Here is a 25,549-nt window from a genome sequence, read left to right as displayed (position 1 = left end):
AATTTGTTCGTGATTGAGGATTAAATGGGAGGAAAGTAAAACTAGAAAAGAAAAAATGAATAGAAAGGAAAAAATAAGAAAAAGAGAAAAATGAAGAAAGAAAAAAAAAGGAAGAGAAAAAAACAAAATAAAGCAAAACAAAAAAAAAACAGAAGAGGAGAGAGTGAGAGTTAAGTGTTTTGGAGTATAACCTTAAAGGAGGGTGAGGATGAAAAAGAGAAATAAAATGTAACACTCATGGGTAGTGTAGTTCAAGAAAAGGGAAGCATAAGATGGGCAGAGAATAGAAGGACCGAGGTGGAGGAAATAGAAATAATAATAATAAAGGCAATAAGATAGAAGAAACAAACAACAACAACAAAAAATTAGTGGAACAAGTTGTAAAGTATGTGGATTTTTCTTGATTTTGAGAGGTTAACTTCTTCCTTTTTCTTTTCTCTCCCTCTTCCTGGTCGGTGACTCTGTACCCCAGGCTCTGCCCCTGTGTCACACTTAGGTAGGGATTTGCAGTTGATGGGATTCTATGGCAATGTCATATAATTGGCTTTAGTCTTGCTGGTAGTCAAGGCTTGTTGGCGTTTGCAGGGTCCAACGATGAGAGAGTTTGCTTTCCTGGATTCTCTCTCCTAGTCCCCCCTTTCTGAATTAGCAGCCTGGTGATCCAGCTATAAGGCTGCAACTGCTTCTGCCTGGGGAGTAAGAGGCTCAAAGAGCTGGGAAATCCCCACTCTATCCCCACTCAGCGCAAGGCTTTGGGAAAGGCTCTGGCAGTCAGAACCTCCAGTGTAATCAGGCGGGGGTGGGAGTCAATTGTTGTCAAGGTGACTGTTCAGCGCCTATCATTCAGTTGGACCACTCAACCCAGGCTTTCCACACTTTGTAGCCTGTTTTGGCTGGGAAGAAGAGGCACTAGTCTCTGCTTGCGACTAGTGTAGTATAGATCTTATTATCTGCCAAGTCCCTCTTGTTAGCGTTTATCCCTGAATATGGAGGCTCTATCAATCAGAAGTTGCCCCCGCCCCTTTAGCGAGAGGCACTAAAAAATATCACGCCTCTTGTCTTGGATCGCTGAACTGAGAGAGATCTTATCAATTAGAACCCGTGGGTGCGCAGATTTCATGGGTTAAGCTAATTTCAGTGATTGGGTCCGCAGCTGTGCTCCTGAAGGTATTTCAGGCTGCCTGAGCGCCCCTCCCCCAATGCTTGATTGTTAGCTTGAATGGCTGGGTGAGGTGCCCCGCCCACGGAGAGAATCTCCCAAGTAGGGAAGACCGCCTTGGCGCCTCTCCCGCTCACCCGCTGCTGGAGGCTGGGGTGCACCGGGCGCAGGATAATGGGGCACCCTGGGTGTGCGGGCCAGTAGGGCGCTCTGGGCGCGTGGATTGCCCAGGGCACGCGCGTGAATGGGGTGCTCCGGGCACCGGTGGCTGGGGTCTCTCACTCGCAGTGCACGGGCCGCTGGGAACGTTAGCGGTGCTCGCTCTGCAACCGGACTGGGCGCGCGCTGGCGGCTGCTCGCCGCTCCCGAGTGTGGGTGGTACTCGCTCTGCAACTGGATTGGGCGCGCGCCGGCGGCTGCTCGCCGCTCCCGAGTGTGGGCCGACTCACCGCAGGCGCACTTCCTCCGCGGCTCCCGAGTGTGGGCGGTACTTGCTCTGCAACCAGACCGGGCGCGCGGGCGGCTGCTCGCCGCTCCCGAGTGTGGGCTGACTCACCTCAGGCGCACTCCCTCCGTGGCTTGAATGAACATCCCTGCGGTAGCTTCCTCTACACCCTCGTTTCTCAGATTCAAGTGATAACAGTCCTTTCACTTTCAGTTTGTGTGGAACTCCGGAATGCTCCGAGGATAAATTTTTCTGTTTCTAGTTGATAAATTTGTTTTGATTTTGGGGAGATCTGTCGGACGCGCTGCTCACGGCGCCATTTCCGTGACGTCACTCTCTCAATTGCTTCTAATTGCTATTTTATAACCACTCAAAAAGTCATTACAGTCATGTTTTGTCAAGATTTCCCAATATGCCAAGGTTGCTGGTTTGATTCCCGGTCAGGGCACATAGAAGACGCAAATAATGAATGCACAACTAACTGAAACAAGAAGTTGATGTATCTCTGTCTCTCTTCTTCCCTCCTTTCTCCTCTCTTTCTAAAATCAGTCAATCAATCAATCAGTCAAATAAAGATTACCTATAACATATTGTGTTTTCTGCTGAAATAGTGAGAATGTAATAATAACAACAAAACTAAAAAAAAAAAAAAGCAAGACAGTTGTTCCTGTTATATTTAAACTCCAAGATATCGTGAGGCTAGAGCAATTACATTCATCTTGATACCCTCCTCACTCCTTTGTCCTTTTATTTTAATATTCTGAGCACACATTGCTTTCTAATTGACCAAAATAAAAACCATCATGTATAAAAACACACACTTTCTTGATTCTTTCCTCCTCCCTATACCTATAAATTTGTCTGCATACATACTCATCACTTCACATTTACTAGTGATACCTGACTTTATGTCTGTTCCTCCTCCTGACTGCTCTGAATCTATGCCTGAAATTCTAGGTCTAACAATTTTTTCAGGGACACTTGGGTGCATTATTGAGCTTCTAGTTACCTAATTGTCACCACATATACCAAGATTTCTATTTCAGATGTGTAACATATCTTTGAATTGTAGAGTTTATTTTATAACATACTAACATACATTATAATCATTACATTTTAGCTGGTAGTAACTACTTTTCTTCAAATCTTCTCATGAGAGTCTCCTACTATAATACAAATAGGTTTCCAAATAAAGAGCCCAGATCTCTTTCTGGAGTTCCAATTGCATTCTGACAGCCAATTTGATGCCTCATAATGAAATTATATGCAATGCATTTAAATCTATTTTATTTCCCTACTTTTACTTTCTTTCCAACATCATATTTCCTTAATGTAACAGCTGTTCACTCAGGCAATCAGGCAGAAAAGCTGGGCATAATCTTTGATTATCCTCTCTACTTTATTCAACCCAACTCTTACAACATCTGTCTGAATTTAGCAACTATCAATTTTGTCTCTAGATTCTACTGTCTTCTTATAACCTCAACTGCCATTATCTTGGGTTTGGGCTTCTCTCTTTTCTGGAAGATTAAAATAGCTTCTTAATTCACTTTCTCCCTTTGATTCCCCTTCTATACAAATTCCAAAACAATATTATCCAAATAAAATTACATATTACTATGGACCACTAATATCCATTCATAGTCTGTGTAGGTCCTGAAGTCACATTTCTAGTCTCATCTGTTGCTGCTCCTTCCTTCTTCTTATGCTTCAAAAATGATAACTACTTGTAACTGACCCCCTTGTGCCAGGCTGTTCATGATTCTGTATCTTTGTCCATGTTCTTTCCTCTGTCTATGATGTCTACCCCTTACAACTTCACCATTACTGATATAACATCACCTCTTATCTGAAGTTTGCCCTAATGCATTGCCCCCTGTCAAATTAATTACTCTGTCTTCTGTGCAGTAGTACAAATTTCTATTCTTGTATTCACAGCAATGTAATTTTGTTTATGTCTATGTCTACCTCTTGTCTGACAAGGCAGGGAGGGATTGCCTTAAAAGAAGAGCTCATGTCCATAGCACCTCATAAACTAGAACTATTGAAGAAATGTTATTTTTGTGATTACATGAATGAATGTTATGAATTATAAAGTATCACTGTATTAAGCATTCATTGTTTTTAATTCCTTACATTTTATTTATATCTTTAAGAATAATTTATAAAGTAGGTTTCATAAATGAAATTGAAATCATTGTTCTTTTATAGGAAATCTTATTTATCTATTTTTGAATAAATGAATATATTTAAATATTCACATAGACTTTTTCACTATAGACCAGCTGGAAGCAAACAAATACATGGGTTATTATTCACCATTGAGTGGATCTCAAAGCCACATGGGTTATTTAGATTCGGCATTTGACGAATTGTTTGCACACATAAAGATGAAATGAGATAACATTTATTTTCTTCATACATTTTCCCACAAAAAATTATTTTTCTTAGAAAAATAAACCGTCAGCTTATAAATATAAACTTTAAAATTGGCTAAGACTTAGGTGGGGAGAATTTGAACTGCTCAGAAACACATACTGTTTTTCCCCCCCTTGTAGTATGTCAGTGTTCATATCTTATCCTCTAGCTCTCCATAGCTTATTGTTGAAGGCTTATTCTGTACAGTGTCTTAAAAGATTCCATTTTGTTGGACCTTGCTCTACTATTTTCGGAACTAAAAGTGATGGGGAAATTGCATTAAAACACAAGAGGAACAACCGATATGAAGTAGTGTGTGCTTGACCCCAAATCCCATTATATATTTCTAAATGTTGATGAATATTTAAATAAAATTTTAAAATTATGCTTCAGTCTTAGGCTATAAATATTATATTGTTTCATCACATTTCCCTCAGAAGCCTTTGACTTTCAATTCTACATCTTGGCTGTCTGAGAAATAAACCTCCAGGTAAAGATTTTTAGTTGTTTTACTGGTGTAAAAAGTGATAATGAGAATATAATTTAATTCACCTAATTTTACATTTTTTATTGATCTTCCAATTTATTTTGTAAAGGACCCTAAACATAACTATGGCTTTGGATCTGATGGTTTAGCATGTAAACAGCCTTTGCACATTTTTTGGTATTTTATTTTTTTCACTTTCATTTTCTTCTTTTAAACTCAAAGAATCAGGTTTTGACATGGTGATGTATCTTTTCTGACCAAAACTTGAAAATGCTGTGCCACAAAATAAAGACATGCAAATATGAGGATTACACAACATTTTAAGTATGTGTGAAAATTCAGAAAACTTTCCCAGGCTTTGTCAGATTTTTTGCTTAAGTGGAAGCAAGATGAGATTTCTCTTCCCACATAATTTCACAGCACACAAACCATGAACGGAAAATAATTATGCCTAACATAAATAGATATGGGCTGTCAATGTAATTCTCTATTTTATACTCTATTTTACAGTATATGTAATGTATTATATTTTTATTACTTGTATGAGTCATTTCAACCTGTTTAGAATGTCCTTTTAATGTATCTAATAGCTTCATATACAGATAGGTACTTAATAAATATCAGTTGTTAATGATGTTTATAAACCATAAAAATTGCCAGAATATATAGACAACACGATTATTTCAAAAAGTGTAAAGCAAGGTATTTATAAAAAGATCATGTAATCCAAGTGTCTACTCTTCTTCAAAGTAACGTAAGAAAATAGCTTTTTTACTATTTCAGAAATTGCTTTGAAAATGCCCTAAACTGGTGACCACTATTTTTAGTTTCACAATTAAATTATAATAGAGAGATAGAATAGTTTTATCTCCTTATTGCTACTAGGGATATTTCAAGCAGAGAATAACATTATTATTATTTTGAGCAGTTCCTGTAAGTCAGTTTAAGTCAAAGTTATTCTTCTGAAATAAACTTAATATAGGCTGAAATGTTGTGAACGCTAAAATTAGTATGAATGACAGCTAAGGATACTGGCCGACTGTGCTGCTTACTGAAGCTCTCACAAAACTTCCTGTTTCTTTTCTTCTTAGGACAAAAAGAAGCCATAGAAATTGAGGGGTAGACTAAATCAGCAAGCCCAGATTGGTGCTCGCAATAGTTCCTATTGCTCCTCATCCTCACCAGCACTTAGTGTCAGGGTTTTGAATTTTGGCCATTGTAATAGGTGTGTAGGGGCATCTCATTCTAATTTGAAGTTCCTTAATGACATATAATGTTAAAAATATTTTCATGTGTTTATTTGCCATGTATACTTTCTGGTAAGGTGTCTTAGTCATGTCTTTTACCCATTTTTTGGAATTGTTTATTTAGAGTTTTAAGGATTCTTTGTATATTTTGAATAACAGTCCATTGTTAGATGTGCCCTTTGCAAATGTTTTCTATCATTCTGTAGCTTTCCTACCATTCTCTTTACACTGTCTTTTTCAAAGCAGGAGATTTGAATTTTAATCAAGTCCAGGTTATCAATTACTTCTTTCGGTGATTATGTCTTTAGTGTTATCTCTAAAAAATTAACGCTGTACTCAAAGTCATCTAGATTTATTTTTTTCATGTTCCCTTCTTGGAGGAGTTGTATACTTTAGCATTATACATTTAGGTCATTTTTGTGAGGGGTGAAAGGACTGCGTCTCATGCATGTGTCTATGCAGTTGTCCAGCAACATTTGTTCAAAAGGCCATCTTTTCCCCATTGTGTTGCTTGTGTTCCTTTGCACAGATCAGTTGCTTATGTTTATGTGGATCCGTTTCTGGGCTCTCCATTCTGTTCTGCTGATCTACTTGTTCATGTTCACCAGTACTCTACCGGGAAGATTATTGCGGCTTTATAGAAAGTCTTGAGGCCAGGTAGTGTCAGTCCTCTCTCTTTGTTCTCCTACTTCATTATTGATTTGGCTCCTCTGGGCCTTCTACTTGTACTGTCACTTCACTTTTACTTAGGATATCTTTCCCAGTTAAAGTAGATATAATGAATAATAATCAATATGACATATTGAAAGTTAAATGATTACTGGCTGTAAGGAGAAAAACATTTTCATCAGAAAATGATGATTAAAAATTAGGTGACAAATAATTTCTACCACCATAGAGGTATACTTATCCATTAACCAACTATATGTAACTTGGATATATGGAGACATGCAACATGCAAAGCAATGTATTGCAATGGAAAGTACCCTCTCAGAAGCGATACCTCATGGTTCCATTTTGGGCTCAGGCACTAATTATAGTGACTGTGAGAAAAAATAATCTTTCTTGACCTCAATGTGCTCATCTTAGAGGAAATAATTATTTTTGATCCAATTACCTCAAAAGTCTCTAGCAGCTCCAAAGTTCTAGGGTTCCATTATTGTAAAAGGTGCTAGTCTTTGTCCTTGGGAGAAAATTGGGAAAGGTGCCCACCTGGGCGCAGATGAAATGACCTTTTGCTCCATGGGGAAAACAGACTTCTTCCGCCATCACAGATGTACACACAGCTCCTACCACCAAAGCATGACCTGCTCTTCCCCATCAATCCAGCCTCTTCTAGGACTACTCTGTTGCTCCCCCCTCTTCATTCTTGTGATACACTCTAGACTTCTACCAGTTCCCCAGATAGAACAGGTCATTTGCACGTGCTATTCATGTAGCCAGCTTCCAGCTTTGGTTAACTTCTGATGAACCTCAGTCCAGGCCAGCCTTCCTTGAAGCTTGCTTTAGGTGTGTTGTTATAGTCTCCAAAAAGAACATTCTGTTTTTCGTTTTAAGTACTTACCATATTTATAATTATTTGGTGAGTCAGTTTTTGTCATACTAAACTGAAAGCTATGACTAAGTCTCTTATTTTTTGCTATGTCCCCAATTTCTCAATGCCTGGCACATAGTAGAAACTCAATGACTATTTCAAAAGTGACAATACTTTTAATATTCTACTGCCACTCAGTCTTATTTTGGGGGTGTAGAAAAAAAAGGCTTAGTTTTTAAAATAAATTGAGATAAGGTCAAATTGGATATTTTAGGAGCAGTAAATTTCTGAAGGAACTTGATGTATTAAATCTAAAATAAAAAAAATTAAACCCTATTAGCTAAGAAAAAGAAAGAACAAAAAGCATAAATCTTACTTTAATATAAAATTTTTATGAGTCATACTTAAAAAGCCCTCTTTATTCTGAGAGGCAGAATAAAACAGTCATGAAATTTCTACATAAAATACATGTGTCTGTAATATTTCCTAGGAAAGAAAAACCTACTTTCATAGATTGTTAGATTACAAGAAAGAACATGAAAATGATATGAAGAGAAGAGATATTTTAAAAGACACAATAATGGGAAAACCCAGGGAGGCTACATGGTCCAGTGTTAACAAACCACAACCAGACAATAAGATACTAAATCTGGAGTGAATTCTGAGGGAAAGATTTATCTTGAAACTCACAATGAATGTCCTACTGTATCAGTTTACTACAATGAATAAATTTTGAGTATAATATTATCAGACTATATAATAGATATATCAACATTTAAGTTATCAAATCTAATAAGGAAATGTTAGAACTCAAAAGAAATGAAGACACTTCTTAGATCAACTTCTCAGTTTTAAAGATACAAAAATTGTAGTTTCTGCAAATGTTGAATCAGTATTGTACATAGCACTCCCCAAAAAGTATAGTTATTTACACAAATGAATTTACTCCTCCAATTTAATTATATGAAAGTTGAAATATATCTCTGTGACAACCTAATATTATGTAAGTATATGACAAATGATTTAGTTCTTAAAAAACTGAAAACCAGCCTGACCTGTGGTGGCACAGTAGATAAAGTGTCAGCCTGGAAACGCTGAGGTTGCCGGTTCAAAACCCTGGGCTTGCCTGGTCAAGGTACATATGGGAGTTGATGCTTTATGCTCCTCCCCCCTTCTCTCTCTCTCTCTCTCTCCCCTCTCTATAATGAATAAATAAAATCTTTAAAAAAAAAAGAAACTGGAAACCAGTTTGATTTCAATATAATTAAAAATTGTTTTTATTATTGGCAGAATGCTTTTTAAAAGAGATTATCAAATCTTCATTAAAGCATGTTCTATAGATAACACTGATCTTGTTAAATTTACTTCACTTGAGTTAAAGGGCAAGATATGGAGAAATAGAAAACACTTGTAAAATTAAAAAATTAGCCTGACCTGTGGTGGCACAGTGGATAAAGCATCGACCTGGAAATGCTGAGGTCGCCGGTTCGAAACCCTGGGCTTGCCTGGTCAAGGCACATATGGGAGTTAATGCTTCCAGCTCCTCCCCCCTTCTCTCTCTCTCTCTGTCTCTCCTCTCTCTCTCTGTCTCTCTCTGTCTCTCCCTCTCTCCTCTCTAAAATGAATAAATAAATAAAAATTTAAAAAATTAAGTGATATTACTATGCCATACAAGTTTTATTTCACTAATTTGATTTCATAGCATGAGAAAACTAAGAAATCCATGAAAAGATTTAGGAAATTCATACATCTCAAAACCTTGAAGGATCTTTATTACTTACTCTTTATTATTATTTTTCTTTAAAACATATTTGTAAAATTAAATCCTTAAGACTCAATTGTTAATAATATAGTCATTCTTTAATACTGAAAGCCATTTTGGTTTTACATTAATCTCAATGACCTCTTTTGTAGATTAATGCTTCATACAATTTATTTATTGGATTATCCATATAAATTGTGGTAAGTACTATGGGGATGCAATGAATGCAGGATTTCTGTTTAAATGTACCTCTGGAAGGACAAAGAGTGTACACACAATGAATTTTTTTTGCTAAATACCATCATTTTCCCCACTTTATTTGTTTGTGATATTTTTGTGTGTATGTGTGACAGAGACAGAGAGAGAAAGAGACAGATAGAGGGACAGACAGAAAAGGAGAGAGATGAGAAGCATCAATTCTTTGTTATGGCATCTTAGTTGTTCATTGATTGCTTTCTTATATGTACCTTGACCGGGGGGCTACAGCAGAGCAAGTGGTCCCTTGCTCAAGACAGAGACCTTGGGTTCAAGACAGCAACCTTGAGTTTCAAGCCAGTGACCTTTGGGCTCGAGCCAGTGACCATGGTGTCATGTCTATGATCCCACGCTCAAGCCAGCAACCCTGCACTCAAGCTAGTTAGCCTGCTCTCAAGCCAGTACCTAGGTTTCAAACCTGGGTCCTCGGAGTCCCAGTCCAACACTCTATCCATTGTGCCACCACCTGGTCAGGTCCCCTACTTTATTTTTTTTACTTTAATCATAAGTATACCAAGACTTAATTTGGGGACACTAAAGATGGTGATTTCTGGAGAAATATACTAACAAATAACTAAAAAAATCACATAAATAGAGCAATATGGAAAAAAAAAAACCTCATATACTAGAGAAAAAAGAGAATGCTTTCAGTTTCTGTAAATACTGGTTTTTCACAAGAAAAATGAGGATTTTTTGGGAATACACTACTGGGTTTAAAAAATAAATGGTTCAGTATTATAAATTTTCACTTTGTACCATCTTGTATAAGCCTAAGCATGTTTTAGTGGAAAAAAAATACAATAGTCAACACTTCATTTGCTGCTTCTATATAAATTTTTCTTAACATAATCTCTATTATATCATTGGAAGTCTTGTTTATAATGAATTTAACCTTCCTAAAAAAAAAAGAGAGGGAAAAAGCTTTAATTTTGCTAGGATAACCACTTCAGCACTTAAAATATAAATTCTGAAAATATATTATTGTCTTATACTTAAAAGCCATTTTGAGTAAAACATTGTTCTTGCCAAAAGTTGTCAAAACAGGCCCTGGTAAGGTTGCTCAGCTTCATCCCGATGAACCGAGGTCTCAGGTTTGATCCCCGGTCAGGACATATATAAGACGTGACCAATGAGTGCACAAGCAAATGGAAAACTCACAATGAGTTGAGGGCAACACAAACTAGGACAGGTGCTAAGATGAATAAAGAATTTTGCCCACTAGAATGTATACTGTTAGGTCATTACACAGTTCTAATATTTCTGTTTCCTTTCCCGAGAAAAAGCAAAGAAAGTATTGAATATTACTTACTCAAAGCTGTTTCTTTCTATGAGTACATTCTCTCTTACACCCATCTATAGTGTTTTTTCATGCTAACACATTTGAAGAATAAATAAAAAATACTTCTGATTCTGAAAGCATTAAACTATAATATAGATGTTCACTTTTTTTCTATGTTACAAGAATTAAACAAAAATATAAGGGTACTAATCAGGGTTCATTTAGTTGTAAGTGACAGAAATTGAATTTATGGCTTAAACAAGAATTTCACAGCCTCATTAAACAAACAAACAGAAAACAAAATAAAACAGAAAAACAAGGTATAGTGTTTCCTTCAGTCATTTAGGAGGGTTTTTTTTGTTTGTTTGTTTTTAGAGAGGAGAGGGAGAGACAGAGAGAGGAGAGACAGAGAGAAGAGGGGTAAGAGAGAGAGAGAGAGAGAGGAGAGACAGAGAGAGAGAGAAGGGGGAAGGAGCTGGAAGCGTCAAATCCCATATGTACCTTGACCAGGCAAGCCCAGGGTTTTGAACCGGTGACCTCAGCATTTCCAGGTCGACACTTTATCCACTGTGCCACCACAGGTCTAGGAGTTTTAATTAAATCTATAACATTGTTTTTTATTCTTTTTATCTGTTGCTTCTGCCTTATCTTTGTTGGCAAGTTATTGACATAAGAAACAAAAGTTGGCCTCCTTTAGCACAAAGTTAAATTACCCTTAAGGTTTTACAACCTCAGAGAACAGATTTGATTTCACCCAGAATCTATAGCAATAGCAGCACAACCTAGACTGATAACTGTATCTAAAGGGAATTTTGATTAGTTCATCCTAAATTTATAGAACTGTATAGAATTAGATAAGTTTTATCAAAGCCTAAGTAGTTCAGTTACTAGAAGAAAGCAGAAGGATTGATGAGTAGTTAAAAAAGTAATGCAGGCAAAGAGAGAGAAAAATTTAGTCCTTGGAATTAATATATACTATACACAGAGCATCTGGAAAGATATCTTTATTAATATTTCAGAAAATGTTTCTTGTACAACTAAAACATATAATTTTATTAATCAGTGTCATCCCAATAAATTCAATTAAAAATTTAAAAAAATAAAAAGAAATAAAATAACTCTCTGGGAGCTAACAATTAATTGAAAAAGTTAAATAAATGAATAGACATTTAAAAATGTTTTTTTAAGAATATACATATAAAGTATCAATATATTTGAAAATTATTATTAAAACTCTTGAAGATTTTTAAACAAAATATAAATGACCAACATTAATTCAAGTGCAGATTTGAAGAGACTGCACTTCAGAGGGGATAAAAACAATTGCTAAGTATTTACATATAATTAAAAATAACCAAATGGTCTTATAGCTCGGTTCTCTCTTATTCTCAAAGATATATAACTCTTATGTTATCAAGACCATTTCAGAGCATTTACAAACTTCCTTAGTCATTCTTTGAATCTGCAATAATCCTAAAACTCAACCTTAATGGAAATAAGATAAAAAGAAACTATCCGGCTCAATAAAAAGATGACAGGATTAAAAAGTACAAATTGGCATAACAAAATAGTAACAGGGATATAAGTACAGCAAAGGGAATATAAACAATAATATTATAAAACGTCTGGTGTCAAGTGAGTACTAGACTTATTGGGGGAAAGCACTTTATAAGTTATATAAATGTCTAATCACTATATGGTGCATAATATCGAATGTCAATTGTAATTAAAAAAATAACAAAAATTGAAAAAAACCATAGTCCAATTCACACATTTAATTACATGCAAAAATCATAATCAAACTATTTGTAAATTGTATCTAAGAGTATATTAAATATTTGATATCATGTTCAAGAAGTTTTTATTGTAGGAATGAAAGTTTCTCCAAGTATAATAAATCCTATGAATATAGTTAAAGTGACAGGATTATGTTAATGAATCCAAAAAAAGTGTTCAACTCCAACAGCCATTCCTAATAAAAACTTAGAATAAAATAGGACTGAGAAGAAGGTCCCTAGATTTGGTAAAGACTCTTTTCCATGTCCTGGTCAGGTAGCTCAGTCAGAGTGTCATTCTGAAAAATCAAGGTTGTGAGGTCAATACCCAGTCAGAGAACACATAGGAAACAGCCAATGTATGCATAACTAAGTGGAACAACAAATGAATGCTTCTCTCCCTCTGTCTCTTTCTCTCTCTGTCTCTAAAATCAATCAATAAGAAAAGACTCTTTTCTGTATAGCTGTGCCAAATATCATGTTAAACATTAAATTAAAATAATAAATTTTGGTTCAAAAAGAAAAAAGAGCACTGGCCGGTTGGCTCAGTGGTAGAGTGTCGGCCTGGCGTGTAGAAGTCCTGGGTTCGATTCCCGGCCAGGGCACACAGGAGAAGCGCCCATCTGCTTCTCCACCCCTCCCCCTCTCCTTCCTGTCTTTCTCTCTCTTCCCGTCCCGCAGCCGAGGCTCCATTGGAGCAAAGATGGCCCGGACGCTGGGGATGGCTCCTTGGCCTCTGCCCCAGGTGCTGGAGTGGCTCTGGTCGCAACAGAGCGATGCCCCGGAGGGGCAGAGCATGCCCCCTGGTGGGCGTGCCGGGTGGATCCCGGTCGGGCGCAAACGGGAGTCTGTCTGACTGTCTCTCCCCGTTTCCAGCTTCAGAAAAATACAAAAAAAAAAAAAAAAAAAAAAAAAAGAAAAGAAAAAAGAAACGGAAATATCAGCTTTCATCAGTATAATTTAATAGGGTTGATAGTTCCAATATGCTACTGTAATAGACCTGTGGCAACAAGATGGTACAACTTTGTGGATAAAGACAAATATGCTAAGAAAGATGAGAAAATGGAAGGATGCCTCTGGGTCTCAGCTGACAATGCCACTATTCCACAGCAGCATCTACTCTTCTCCAGACATGTCATATGAGAATAAGAAATCATCATTTAAGACAATATTATCGGAATTGTCTGTAATTTGCTAATTAATGCCTTCTCAATTATTACAATGCCTAATTATAAAATAATTAAAATTAATAAACTCATTAAATGATATGGCCAAATACTATACATCTAGATACATAAAAATCAACAACTTTATAATAGTCAGAGATATAATAATATATTGTAATAGTCCTTATAATCAGTTATAAATGGAAATAGAAAAATATTTCTATTTATATTTTAATTCTAATAGGAGAACATACTAGAATTAGAATATACCAAGGAGTAGGAAATACTTAGGAATAAAATTATCATGTATGATAAAGGAGCTATATTAAAAATAAAATCTAAATTTAAGAAGTCTTGATAAGCAGACATTACATGAGACTATCTATATTGCCCAAAGCAATATATAAAATTAATGCAATTATAATGAAAATCACAAATATTTTTTATATTATTCAACAATGTTATTTTACAAACAGGTGGGAATTAATTGTAAAGAATTGTCATGAAAATTTAGAGAAAGAAGAGTAGTAGCAGGGAGATTTTCCCACAAAATATTTTAAACATAAAACCTCCAAACTAGTAAAATTATAGCAGTATAGTTTAGGCCAAAAAAAAAGACAGTTAATTGTATCCAAGTGTATATGAAAACCTATTGTGAGATAAAAGAGACTGTAATTCTATGGGAAAATTATGACCAAGTTAATAATGATTTTGGTAAAATTTTGTTTAATCCAGAAGAAAACACCTAGTCAACACATATAAATAAATTCCAGCTATATTAATAGAATGAAACAAACAAAAAAACTGGGTTGAAGGATTAATTCATAGAATGAAAATAGATTTGAAGAAAATATTTGCAATATATGTGACAAAATATTGGTTAAGACCCCTTATGTGCCAAAAGTACCTACAATTTTATAAGAGTAAAAAGACAACCCAAGAGTAGACTGTTATATTGTGTATCAGTCAGAATAAACTAGGTTATACTGGGATAACAAATTTACTCTGAAATCCTAAAGGCTTAACAAAACAAAGGTTTATTTCTTGTTTATGCTGTTTATGCTATATGTTGGGAAAATGTGTGGGGTAAGGACCTCTGTTCTCCATAGGAACACAGGCCAAAGGAAGCAATATCATTCTGTCACTGTGTCACCTGGAAGATATGGCTCAATTGTTCATTTTGAAAGAGAACATCAGTAATTCAATGCATTTACCTTGGAGTGACTTAGCCACTTTTATTTACATTTTAGTAGTCCCATGACCATACAACTTCAAGAGGACCCAAAAGTGTAATTCTCTGTTCATGCAGAATTAGAGGAAAACCAGATATATTGTGACAATTAACAATGTCTTCCAAAAAGAATAAAGATTAAAAATTGCAAAGAGGATGAAATCCTGGTGGTTACTAAGTTTATGAAAAGGTGATAACTCTGTAGCTATTAAATATAATAATATTTGCATTTATAACACATTAGATTGCAAACACCTAAAAGATCAGTAGCATTCTGGTTTAGGTTGTAGGGAAAACCTTATTTTTATACTTCTGGGAGAGTACAAATATTAAATTTAGGAAATACTCAGGATACATTACCTATTTAAATATCATACTACTTTTTAGAATTAGCTTCTTATTATAAAAGAAAAAACTATATGAATATTTGTACAAAAATATTTACTTCAACATTATAACATAATATGATAATTGATTCATGTTAAATCATGATGTATTCATTTTGTGGACTACTGTACATTTACAAGAACACCACCTATCTATATGAATTGACTGAAAGACAATTATGATAGATGGATAAATAAAAAGCAGTTGAAGAGTAGTATGTAGAGTATTATTTCATATAAAAGTAAAAAAAAGACAGGAGACAGAAAAAAATGAAGAAAAAGGAAGGAAAAAAGAAACTCTTCTATAAACATAAAAACAAAATCTACATGCCTGATTTAACTAATTTAAAAATTTTGCTATATAAATTAGTATTTAAAATATTATCAAATCTGTCTACAAAATATTTCAATCAAACACCCAAAATATTATTTGATATATAAAAACATGACACCTCCATCATTAAAATATGTATTTTAAGGAAACCAAGGTTTATATTTAAGTTAGAACTTAGTTTGGTCAAAAACTTGTAAATATTTGTTTAATTTTCAAGTCTGGTATCAGTCCACCTTATCTTTGGCATATGTCTTTATTACAACAGACTTTCATTTGATCAAATAATAAAATTTCTAGTGTTCAGTTCCATAATAAAGGAAAGGGACACTGACTTTACTTTAAACCATAAAAATTAGTGATTCTCAATATTTAAGAAAAATAATCAACTTTCTTGACATGTTCCATTTTACAAAATTAGGTCATCAAATAAAAAAAGATGTTGAGGGGAATAAGGGGGGAGAGGGGATGCATTTGAGGCAACCCTAGAATCTATGTAAACACAAATAATTAATTAAAAATATTTTATATATAAAAAACAGATGGCTCATCAAAATTTTAAAATTTAGGTATGTACTTTAGTTAAGAGCTATTTAAATATTTAAATATCTATACTGAGTGAAATAAGTAAATCAGAAAAAACTAAGAACTATATGATTCCATACATAGGTGGGACATAAAAATGAGACTCAGAGACATGGACAAGAGTGTGGTGGTTCCGGGGGGGGAGGGGCACAAAGAAAACCAGTTAGAAGGTGACAGAAGACAATTGGACTTTGGGTGATGGGAATGCAGCATAATCAAATGTCAAAATAACCTAGAGATATTTTCTCTGAACATATGTACCCTGATTTATCAATGTCACCCCATTAAAATGAATAACAATAAGTTATTTAATTAATTAAAAATAAAATAAATATCTAAATAAATTTGACTTGAAGCTAAGATTTATAAAAATAATTTGAATTTTCTGAACATCAGAAGATGAAAAACACAGAATTAAGTCATACCTTAATTTTGCCATACACTAGCCATATGATTTTCAACAAACTATGTAACTCACTGTGCCTCAATTACTTCTTGGATAGAATAGTGACAATAATATCACCTACATGGTAGGTGTGTTGTAATTGATTAAATAAGATGATACATGTGCTTACAATAGTACATGACCACTCAGTAAGTGCTTGCTATTAATACTATATTGATGAAAATAAATACCAGAAACTGAAAATTAATCAAAGTAAGCTTTCTAAAAAGGGATATTATCACTTTCCTTTCTTTCTTCTTTTATTTTTATTTTTTTCTATTTCAAGTGAGAGAGAGGGAGATAGACAAACTCCTGCACGTGTCCCGAATGGGTGCATCCAGCAAACTTTATCTGGGGTTGATACTCTGCCCATCTGGGGCCATGCAGGCAATCAAGCTATTTTTAGTGCCTGAGGCGGAGGCTCCACAGAGACCTCCTCAGTGCCTGGGGCCGATGCACTCAAACCAATCAAGCCATGGCTATGGGAGGGAAAGAAAGAAAAGAAAAGGAAAGAAAGAAAGAAAGAAAGAAAGAAAGAAAGAAAGAAAGAAAGAAAGAAAGAAAGAAAGGGAGAGACAGAGAGAGAGAGAGGAGGGGGAGGGGTAGAGAAGCAGATGGTCGCTTCTCCTGTGTGCCGTCACTGGGAACTGAATCCAGGACTTCCATATGCCAGGCTGATGCTCTACCACTGAGCCATCCAGCTACGGCTGAGATATTATCATTTTCATAGCTCTTTGAAGGCTGGAAGATTTTTCTTTCTGTGCCTCTGCTATGGACTTTAAGCCCTCTTACTAAATATTCCTAAAGAGTATCAACTAATCATATGGAAATAAAAATGGATAGACATTTGAAATCAGGTGTTTATTGTGTGTGTGTATGCACAAGCATGTGTAAACTCTTTAATTTTTGGTGTGGCTGATGAGACACTGGAAGCTTGGAAGTTTAATGCCCTTATTCTTTTAACAGTGATCAGGGTTTCCTGCTTATCTCCGTGTTTTTAACTTTCTGCTTTCCCAAACTCTCAAAATCTACCTATATATTATTGTTATTACATAGGCTATAATAATGCAGAACGGAGAACAGCATGGAGTTAACAAACTCAGAGTTGCATCTGGGGTCTTCAGGTCTGAAATTCATGTTCGTTCATACATTCCACAAATATTTATTGAGTGCTTACTCTGCATTAAGCACAGTGTTAGATAGTAGGGATACAACAGTGAACAAAACAGACCAAACTTCCTATCATCATGGTACTTCCATCCTAGTCAGTCTTCTGATCTGTAAAAATGTATAATAATTATTGTCTCTTGGAGTTCTAATAAGATATAATGAGTTAATGTAGGCAAAATGATTACAAAATGCAAGACTTAATAATTATTAATTATTATTTTAATGTTACTTTGGCATCTAAGTTGAAGACAAAAATATATCCAACAAATTGTGCAAATAGGTGCTAATGTGTTCATTAAAAGAAACTATCTTATTTTGTTCCCGTTCTGGTTATATTTATTCACAATAATGACAATATAAAAAACAAAATCAATGTTTTTTAAGGGCAATTGAGCAAGATAAATTGCTAGTTTTTTTTTCTTTTTAACAGAAACACCCAGTGTCTATATCTTGAATCATAATTTTGGCAAAGACATAAAACTGGTGAATCAGATGGCTGTGACCTGTTATACCTAATGTGGACATCACTGGTTTTAACAATTAAAGAATTTCTTCAATGTTATATAGTAATCAGAACACTGCCATGTATATAATAATATTAATTCTAAATGAATAAAAATAAACTGCACTTATAATAAAGGACTATTTTCCTGATTTGCAACACTTGTTTTCTATCTGTATTTTAAGATAGGTACTATCCAAACTCTATAAAGAAAAAAGCACTGACAGTTTCAAAGATTAAGAATGAAGTTCTAAAGATAATGACAACTTATTCAGGCAATTGCATATTGATTTATATTCAGAGATGAGTATTTTGTCTCTTAGTCCATAGTACAGTACTGTCTGAGAACAGTTATTTTTAACTATGTTTTCTGGAGCACTAGGGTTCTCCCGACACTGGAGGAACCAATCAGGGGGCATTCTTCCTTACCACACCTATTGCATTAGAGCTCTGCAGCTTCTAATCATTCTCTACTTTGAGTTTCTAACTGAATTCATTTGAAATCTTATTTTCTTTAAAATCAAGTTTCAAAAATTCCAACTCAAGCTGCAAGGAATGCAGTGGTACATATATCTTTGTGCATAAGTGTTTTCAAGATTTTGGGGTAGATATCGAGGAGTTGCTGGGTGATATAGTAATACCCATATTCTTAATTTTTGCAGTAAACCTCCATACTGCTTCATTGTAGCAGTAATCACAGTGGTCAAAACATGGGGATGACCATGAATAAAGAGATGTGGTGTACATATACAGTGGAATACTGCTCAGCCATAAGAAAAGATACACTACTGCTGTTTGCAACAACATGGATGCATCTTGAGCACATGCTTAATGAAATATGTCAGAAAACGTCAAGGTCCATGTGATTTCACTTGTGTGGGATATAAAACTGAAAGCAACAAATGAAAAAACAAGAAAAGCAAACAAACATAAACTCATAGACACAGACAACAGTATGGTGGGAGGCTGGTGGAGTAGAGCAGAGGGTAAAGGGGCCAAATATATGGTAATGGAAGACTTGACTTGGGGTGGCGGACACAGCATGCGATATACAAATGCTGTATCATAGAATTATGCACCTGAAACCTTATTAACCATTGTTACTACGATAAATTTAATTTTAAAAAAACCGCTGTCTTGAGCAATTAGTAAAACACAATTTAAGAATTAAAATATATTGTAAAAAAAACAAAATATAACTTACATCATTTAATCACTAATTTTAATTTAAAAGAGAATATATATAATAAAAATATTTTTAATTTACATGAAAACTACGTTTAATGCTCTGTCAATGTAAAATATACTGATGACAAAAAAGCATATCTTTAGATCAAATCTAGTAAGCAATTTTGCCGGTGTTCCATTTAGAACCAATACGCTACTTAACAGAGAGCAAGATAACTAGGAAAATTATTTTTAGTAGGTGGAGTTGCTGAAGCTATCTACATATCAAAATTTGAAACTTCTCTAAATGAACTCTGCTTCAACTTTGAACTCAGGTTTTAAACTATAGAGAATGCAAAAGTAAGATTTTCATCATATGAAATAATTATGGCAAACTTTAGCAGACATATATCTCCCTAAATTACATCATATTACATAGGTCAAATCATTTGTGCAGCTTTATTGAACAATTAGTAATCATTTATGATGACAAAATAGGGGTTTTTTATTGGGAAAATAAAGATGAATATGGCATGCCATCTGGTTATACAGTATATATATGAAAAGATTTTATAAAACAGAAGTGTTCTTTTGTGATGGAATTAAGGAAAGCTTTAGAGAAGAAACATGCTTGCACTTTGTCTGGAGGATGAGAAATGTGATGTTGAATTAAAACTAGAATAGAGATTCAGGTAGAATTTACTGAATGTCCAGAGGAGAGATGTAAAACAACTTGCTGGGTTCGGAGATTTATGGATAATTTTATGAAAAGTGGATTGTAGGGAGAAAGACCAAAACATTGTGAAGAAAGCTGGAAGGTAAGGTATATGGAGGTTTTGGACTTTAACTCTGGATGATGAGAAGTTATGGAAACAGAGTAAGACTGTAATATGATCAGCCCTCCGCTGCTGGGAGATCCCATTAGCAGTGAAGTGGTGAGACTGGAGGTTTGCAGAGTGAAGGAGGGAGAATAGGGGGCATTAGTCACCAAGAAGCTCCTGGGTCAGTTTCAAGTACCTCATCTTTGTGGATATTTCTGTATGAATAGTTGGGTACATTTTTCTCTGTTACCATTTTATGATCTTCCTGAGAGAGATAATATTCTGACTGTTCTTTCAATATTCAACTACTTCCCCTGTAGCTGGCACATAAGCAGATACTTAGAAAATATTTTTTGAATTACTCTTGTTGAAAACTAAGATAAGAGAAAACAAATCACACTAATTCTTGTGCTACTTAACAATGAATGTAGTTCTTGCTTTTCAACTGCAGTGGAGTGAAGAGCTTTGTAAATATCTAGAGAACTCTCTTACTGCTCCAACCTGTTCATGAGCTTGAATAACTGTGTTCTCCTTGAAGCATTGTCATTAACGATTAATATAGTTTCTAAGGTTTAAATGACTATAGGTTTTCTGACAGGTAACCTTCATACAGTGAAGAAAATAATAAAAGTAAGAGGAATATATGAATGCCAGTTGCAATCAGCCGTTTAGATGGAAAAAAAGAAGAAAGAGAAAAAAGAGAAATCGAGATGCAGGTACTTTCAACATGAACTCATAATTCTTTAAATTTTGTAACACGCTTTTATTTACTTGGAATATGTGGATTTTAAATGAAGGAGAAATGTATTTTAAATTGTAATCAGGCTAAACTTTTTACTTTTTTAAGCTGACATTTATACAGATTTCATGAACTATTCAGATTAATATAATACCAAATTTAGTCACAAGTTAAAAACACAGAATGCCTGTGTCCTGTCTCCCTGACAACATCATGCATTCATTTCCACGTGTATGGATATAAAGGCATGACAAGCCAATGTTTGAAAAATAAAACTCTGATTAAAAATTATTATTATGCAAGTAAGAGAATTTTATAGCCTTTGTTTAAGCGATAAGCTAGAGAATAATAATTTTTACCACAATAGAAATAATAAATTCAAGCAACGTGATGTTCTGATGGGCTCTTTTCATTTTCATCTTTTAAAGCATAGATTTTAATTGAATTTATTAAGATTTACATATTTCTTAAGTCAGAATTCTAAATTAGCATTTCTAATATGTATGTTGTGTATATATCCATTGTTTCTAACTTTAATCAAGGTTCATCATGTGTCAAAGATATTCATGATTTCACAATGCTTGCATCCATCTCTTATAAGTGGTACAAGAACAAAATATTTTGTTATATACATGCAATTAATCATCAATCTGCATGGCTACCAATGCTGGGATGGGCAGTAGCAATTTCACACATTTATGGTCTATAAGTTACATAGGAATTGATCATCTAAGCACTAAGCCTATGTATTTGACCTGAGAGAATAGATTACAGAAAAAGCATCACGAATTCCTTGAGAAAGTAAGTCCTTTACTTGGTATTTAAGTATTTAATAATTAGTATATATTTTTTTTGCCAGGTAACTGTGTAAAGTGTATAAAACAGCACTGTCTATTCTGGGAAATGTTAGGAGTCCAGAGAGTCTAAAACTCAAAGATGGTACAGTGGACTGCAGGAGAAATGATATGTATGCAAAACAGACACACTTGGAAGAAAAGAAAAACTCTTTTATGTAAAGAAAAGTGAAATAAACAATTGTAGGTAACTTAAAAAAGAAAGCAATTTTAAAAAAAATATAGTCTTGCTTGTGTTCAGGGAAACTTATTTTGTAGATGCAATTAAATTAGAATTTAAAAGTATTCCCTGGTGGTATTAAGATAATGTATTTCACACAGTAGCAATTCATTCTTACCTTTGTAGTTAACCTTGAAGCCGACAGAGCCGACACTTTCATCTGTTTGAAGGTGCAGCCACATTTGGCTACTCATGCTCACTATCAAGTCTGGCACAAAGCTGCCAGTCAGCCTAAAAAGAGATGGATAAAGAAGGGAGAAACGCGTTACTAAAACACTCTCCTCAGGCGAATAATGAGAAAGACATTTCTCAATACATTCTTGGCTAGACAAAAAGCAACTGTCAGATAAACTTACAAGACTATGCTTTGATATAACAGAAAAAATAACACAATTTAGTAATCAAGATTATAAACATATACCATTTTATGTGCTTAACGAGCTTAGATCTTTCATATTCCTGAGGCAACAACATTTTAGACCATTAAAGAATGGTATGCTTTTTGAACTGAAAAGAAAAAGAGGATCTATAAAAACATTAAACTTAAGAAAACAAAACAAACAAAAAAACACACCAGGAATTTACTTTATTTTAACCTTTCAAGTTTCACAGTAAATAATATTTAAGCACTGTGCAAAACAATAAAATGTCAAGGAACATAACACTTTAGAATACTGACATAAGGTTTACTGTGTCATGTATGTTTTACCGAAAATACTTTTATTTTAAAAACATGCTTGCTACTAATTTTATATGGCGTCATTAAAAATATAAGCAACAATGATCTTATTTAGTAATACTCAATTTTATAACCCTAACAAGGGAAATTACTTCATGTTTCCTTGTCTTAATTAATGTTGTAGTCACAAATTTGAAACAAAGCCAAAGGTCATATAAAGGAGGACAGCAAATAAGTAAAGTCTTGGGGAAAACAGCTATCAAGAATAAAGAGAAGATACTGGCTGGTTGGCTCAGTGTTAGAGCGTCAGCCTGGCATGTGAATGTCCTGGGTTCGATTCTTAGGGCACACAGGAGAAGTGACCATTTGCTTCTCCACCCCTCTGCCTCCCCTTCTCTCCTTTTCTCTTTCTTCCCCTCCCACAGCCATGGCTGGCTCCAGTGAGTTGACCTAAGGCACTGAAGATAGTTCCGAGGCCTCCACCTCAGGTGCTAAAGAAAATGACTTGGTTGCTGAGCAACAGAGCAAAGGCCCCAGAAGAGCAGAGCATTGCCCTCTGGTGGGCTTGCTGGGTTGCATCCCCGTCAGGGCCCATGTGGAAGTCTGTCTCTGCCTCCCTGCCTCTCACTAAATAATAATAATAAAAAAGAATACAGAGAAAAATATAGCTTCACTGCTGAGTAAAATATCCATATAGATAGAGAATTCTAAATCACATATTTAAAATGCAGGTTTTTATAGTAATAAATTATTCTAGGTGTTTACCTACTTTATTTCTATAATTATGAGGATTTCTGGAAAATTACATAAGGACTTTACATAAAATTTCCTTTTGGAATAGAAAGGTACCGTAAGAGAGCATTGGTCTCGGAAATGGAGGCAATACTACAATTAGACCAGGAGACCGTTAGCCTGGAGGAATATATCCTTGAAGTGACCACGGAAGCAACATGTCAGGCATCAAAACTGTAAAATATCCTCAGTTGGTGCATGGGTAATATAGTTATGTGCCCAATGTTACAAAATTTATGGAAATCTATGACAAAGAAACCCAATTAAATATCATGATTTAATTATGGGATTATGCATGAATTGGAAGAAAACTGTGAATATTTAAATATCCTATAAGATACTATGAAATATTACATTATATATATATATTTTTTACTCCTAAAGCAAATTTAAAATTATTTATTTATTTATTTATTTATTTATTTATTTTTGTGATAGAGACAGAGAGGGACAGATAGGGACAGACAGACAGGAAGGGAGAGATGAGAAGCATCAACTCTTCGTTGTGGCACCTTAGTTGTTCATTGATTGCTTTGTCGTATGTGCCATGAGGCGAGGAGTGGGGGGCTACAGCAGACTGAATGACTCCTTGCTCAAGCCAGAGACCTTGGGCTCAAGCCAGCAACCTTGGCCTTCAAGCCAGAGACCTTTGGGCTCAAGCCATTGACCATGCGGTCATGTCAATAATTCCACACTTAAGCCAGAGACTTTGGGCTCAAGCTGGTGAGCCTTGTTCAAACCAATAAGCCTGCATTCAAGCTGGTGACCTCAGATTTCCAGCCTGGGTCATCCACATCCCAGTCTGATGCTCTGTCTACTGCGTCACGGCCTGGTCAGGCTAAAATTATTATAATATAAAAGACATACACACACAACTCTCCTTTGTCATATGTGTATCTGTGTGTATATATTTACACACATAAATACCATTTGAAAACATCTTGCAATTAAATGTTGTGGCATGTGAATTTTAGTTTTCAAATTGGTGAGTTAATAAGTCCTAGTGTTTTGAGCTACAGCAATAAAATAGATTTATGATTAAGAGTGGGTACCTAAATTAGAGACATGATAGAAATTTAAATAAATCCACTGTGAAATGGGCATGACAGCTTAAAACCACAAGATGTGCATGAGATATACTATAGCAAATATGCCGGCAATCTATCTCTGAGAATAATAAAAAATATTTTCAAGTGAAGATTTAGTTTTTTCTCTTTATTACATTTTCTGCTATTCATCTCAATCTGAACTTTCACTAGATCAAAACCTCTAGCATGGTATATTTGTCAGTTCATTAAGAACAGTTAATGCATATAGTCTAAATTGTTCTCTTGCAAATTTATTCTCCTATTGGCCACAATCCTACCTAATTCATAACTCATTTCTAGTATTAAGGTAAATATAAATCTAAACAATAATAGTAATTAAAATAATTTTCTTGATGCTAGAAGGAAAAGAAAAATTTCCCCTTTTTGTTTAGAATTTCCTTGAGAAAACTTGAAATTATAAATTATATTTGTGTCTTTCAAATGTACAGAATCTTTTAAACTAAATAAGCCTCTTGATAATTTTGCATGTCATGAATATTTTTCTTGCAATCACTGAAATAATCTCTTTGAAATGTGACCATCCAGGAGGAAGTCTACCTGTCTTCCTATTTCTGTGAGAGTTTAACCCTAGGCACATAGCTCTGTGATGTACCTTCCTGCTTGTCATAACAATAGAAGTTTTATTTCTCCTTTTGATAAAGACAGTCAACATGTATGTAACAGTCTGCATCTGCCTGACTATATTAAAAAAGGTGAGATTTATTTCTCTGTGCAGATTGCTTGTGACACATATCACAGTCTGATTTAATGCTTATTGAACATTAAAACTGTTTTTATTCTTTTCTACATTTTGTGTAGAAAGTAAACGGGGTTTGTAGAAGATTTAATCTTGAATTATATTTCCTCAACAATTTGGTAATGAGGCTTGGATACAAATAGCAGTTCCTGAATGACGTGGCCACATAAGAGCCATATACATAAAAGACCCTGGATTATAAAAAGTCTCTCTTCTGGTGCTCTGCCCTTTTGGAATACTAGCTGGCTAAACCAT

At 34.7% G+C, this 25,549-nt stretch overlaps 1 protein-coding gene across 3 annotated transcripts in view; it reads right to left on the bottom strand.

Moving 5' to 3' along the window:
* The window catches only part of CSMD3 (CUB and Sushi multiple domains 3), a 1,246,722-nt gene that overhangs the window by 543,370 nt on the left and 677,803 nt on the right, over window positions 1-25,549 (bottom strand). For all 3 annotated transcript variants that reach the window (XM_066265798.1, XM_066265799.1, XM_066265800.1), the window contains one exon: window positions 22,097-22,209. In XM_066265798.1, the coding sequence (XP_066121895.1) occupies window positions 22,097-22,209 (113 nt within the window). The remainder of the gene's footprint in view (window positions 1-22,096; window positions 22,210-25,549) is intronic.

Source organism: Saccopteryx bilineata, chromosome 3 (genome assembly GCF_036850765.1).
Source record: "Saccopteryx bilineata isolate mSacBil1 chromosome 3, mSacBil1_pri_phased_curated, whole genome shotgun sequence".
Taxonomy (NCBI): domain Eukaryota; kingdom Metazoa; phylum Chordata; class Mammalia; order Chiroptera; family Emballonuridae; genus Saccopteryx; species Saccopteryx bilineata.
The sequence above is the reverse complement of the archived record's forward strand: the minus strand, read 5'-3'. Positions and strand labels throughout refer to the sequence as shown.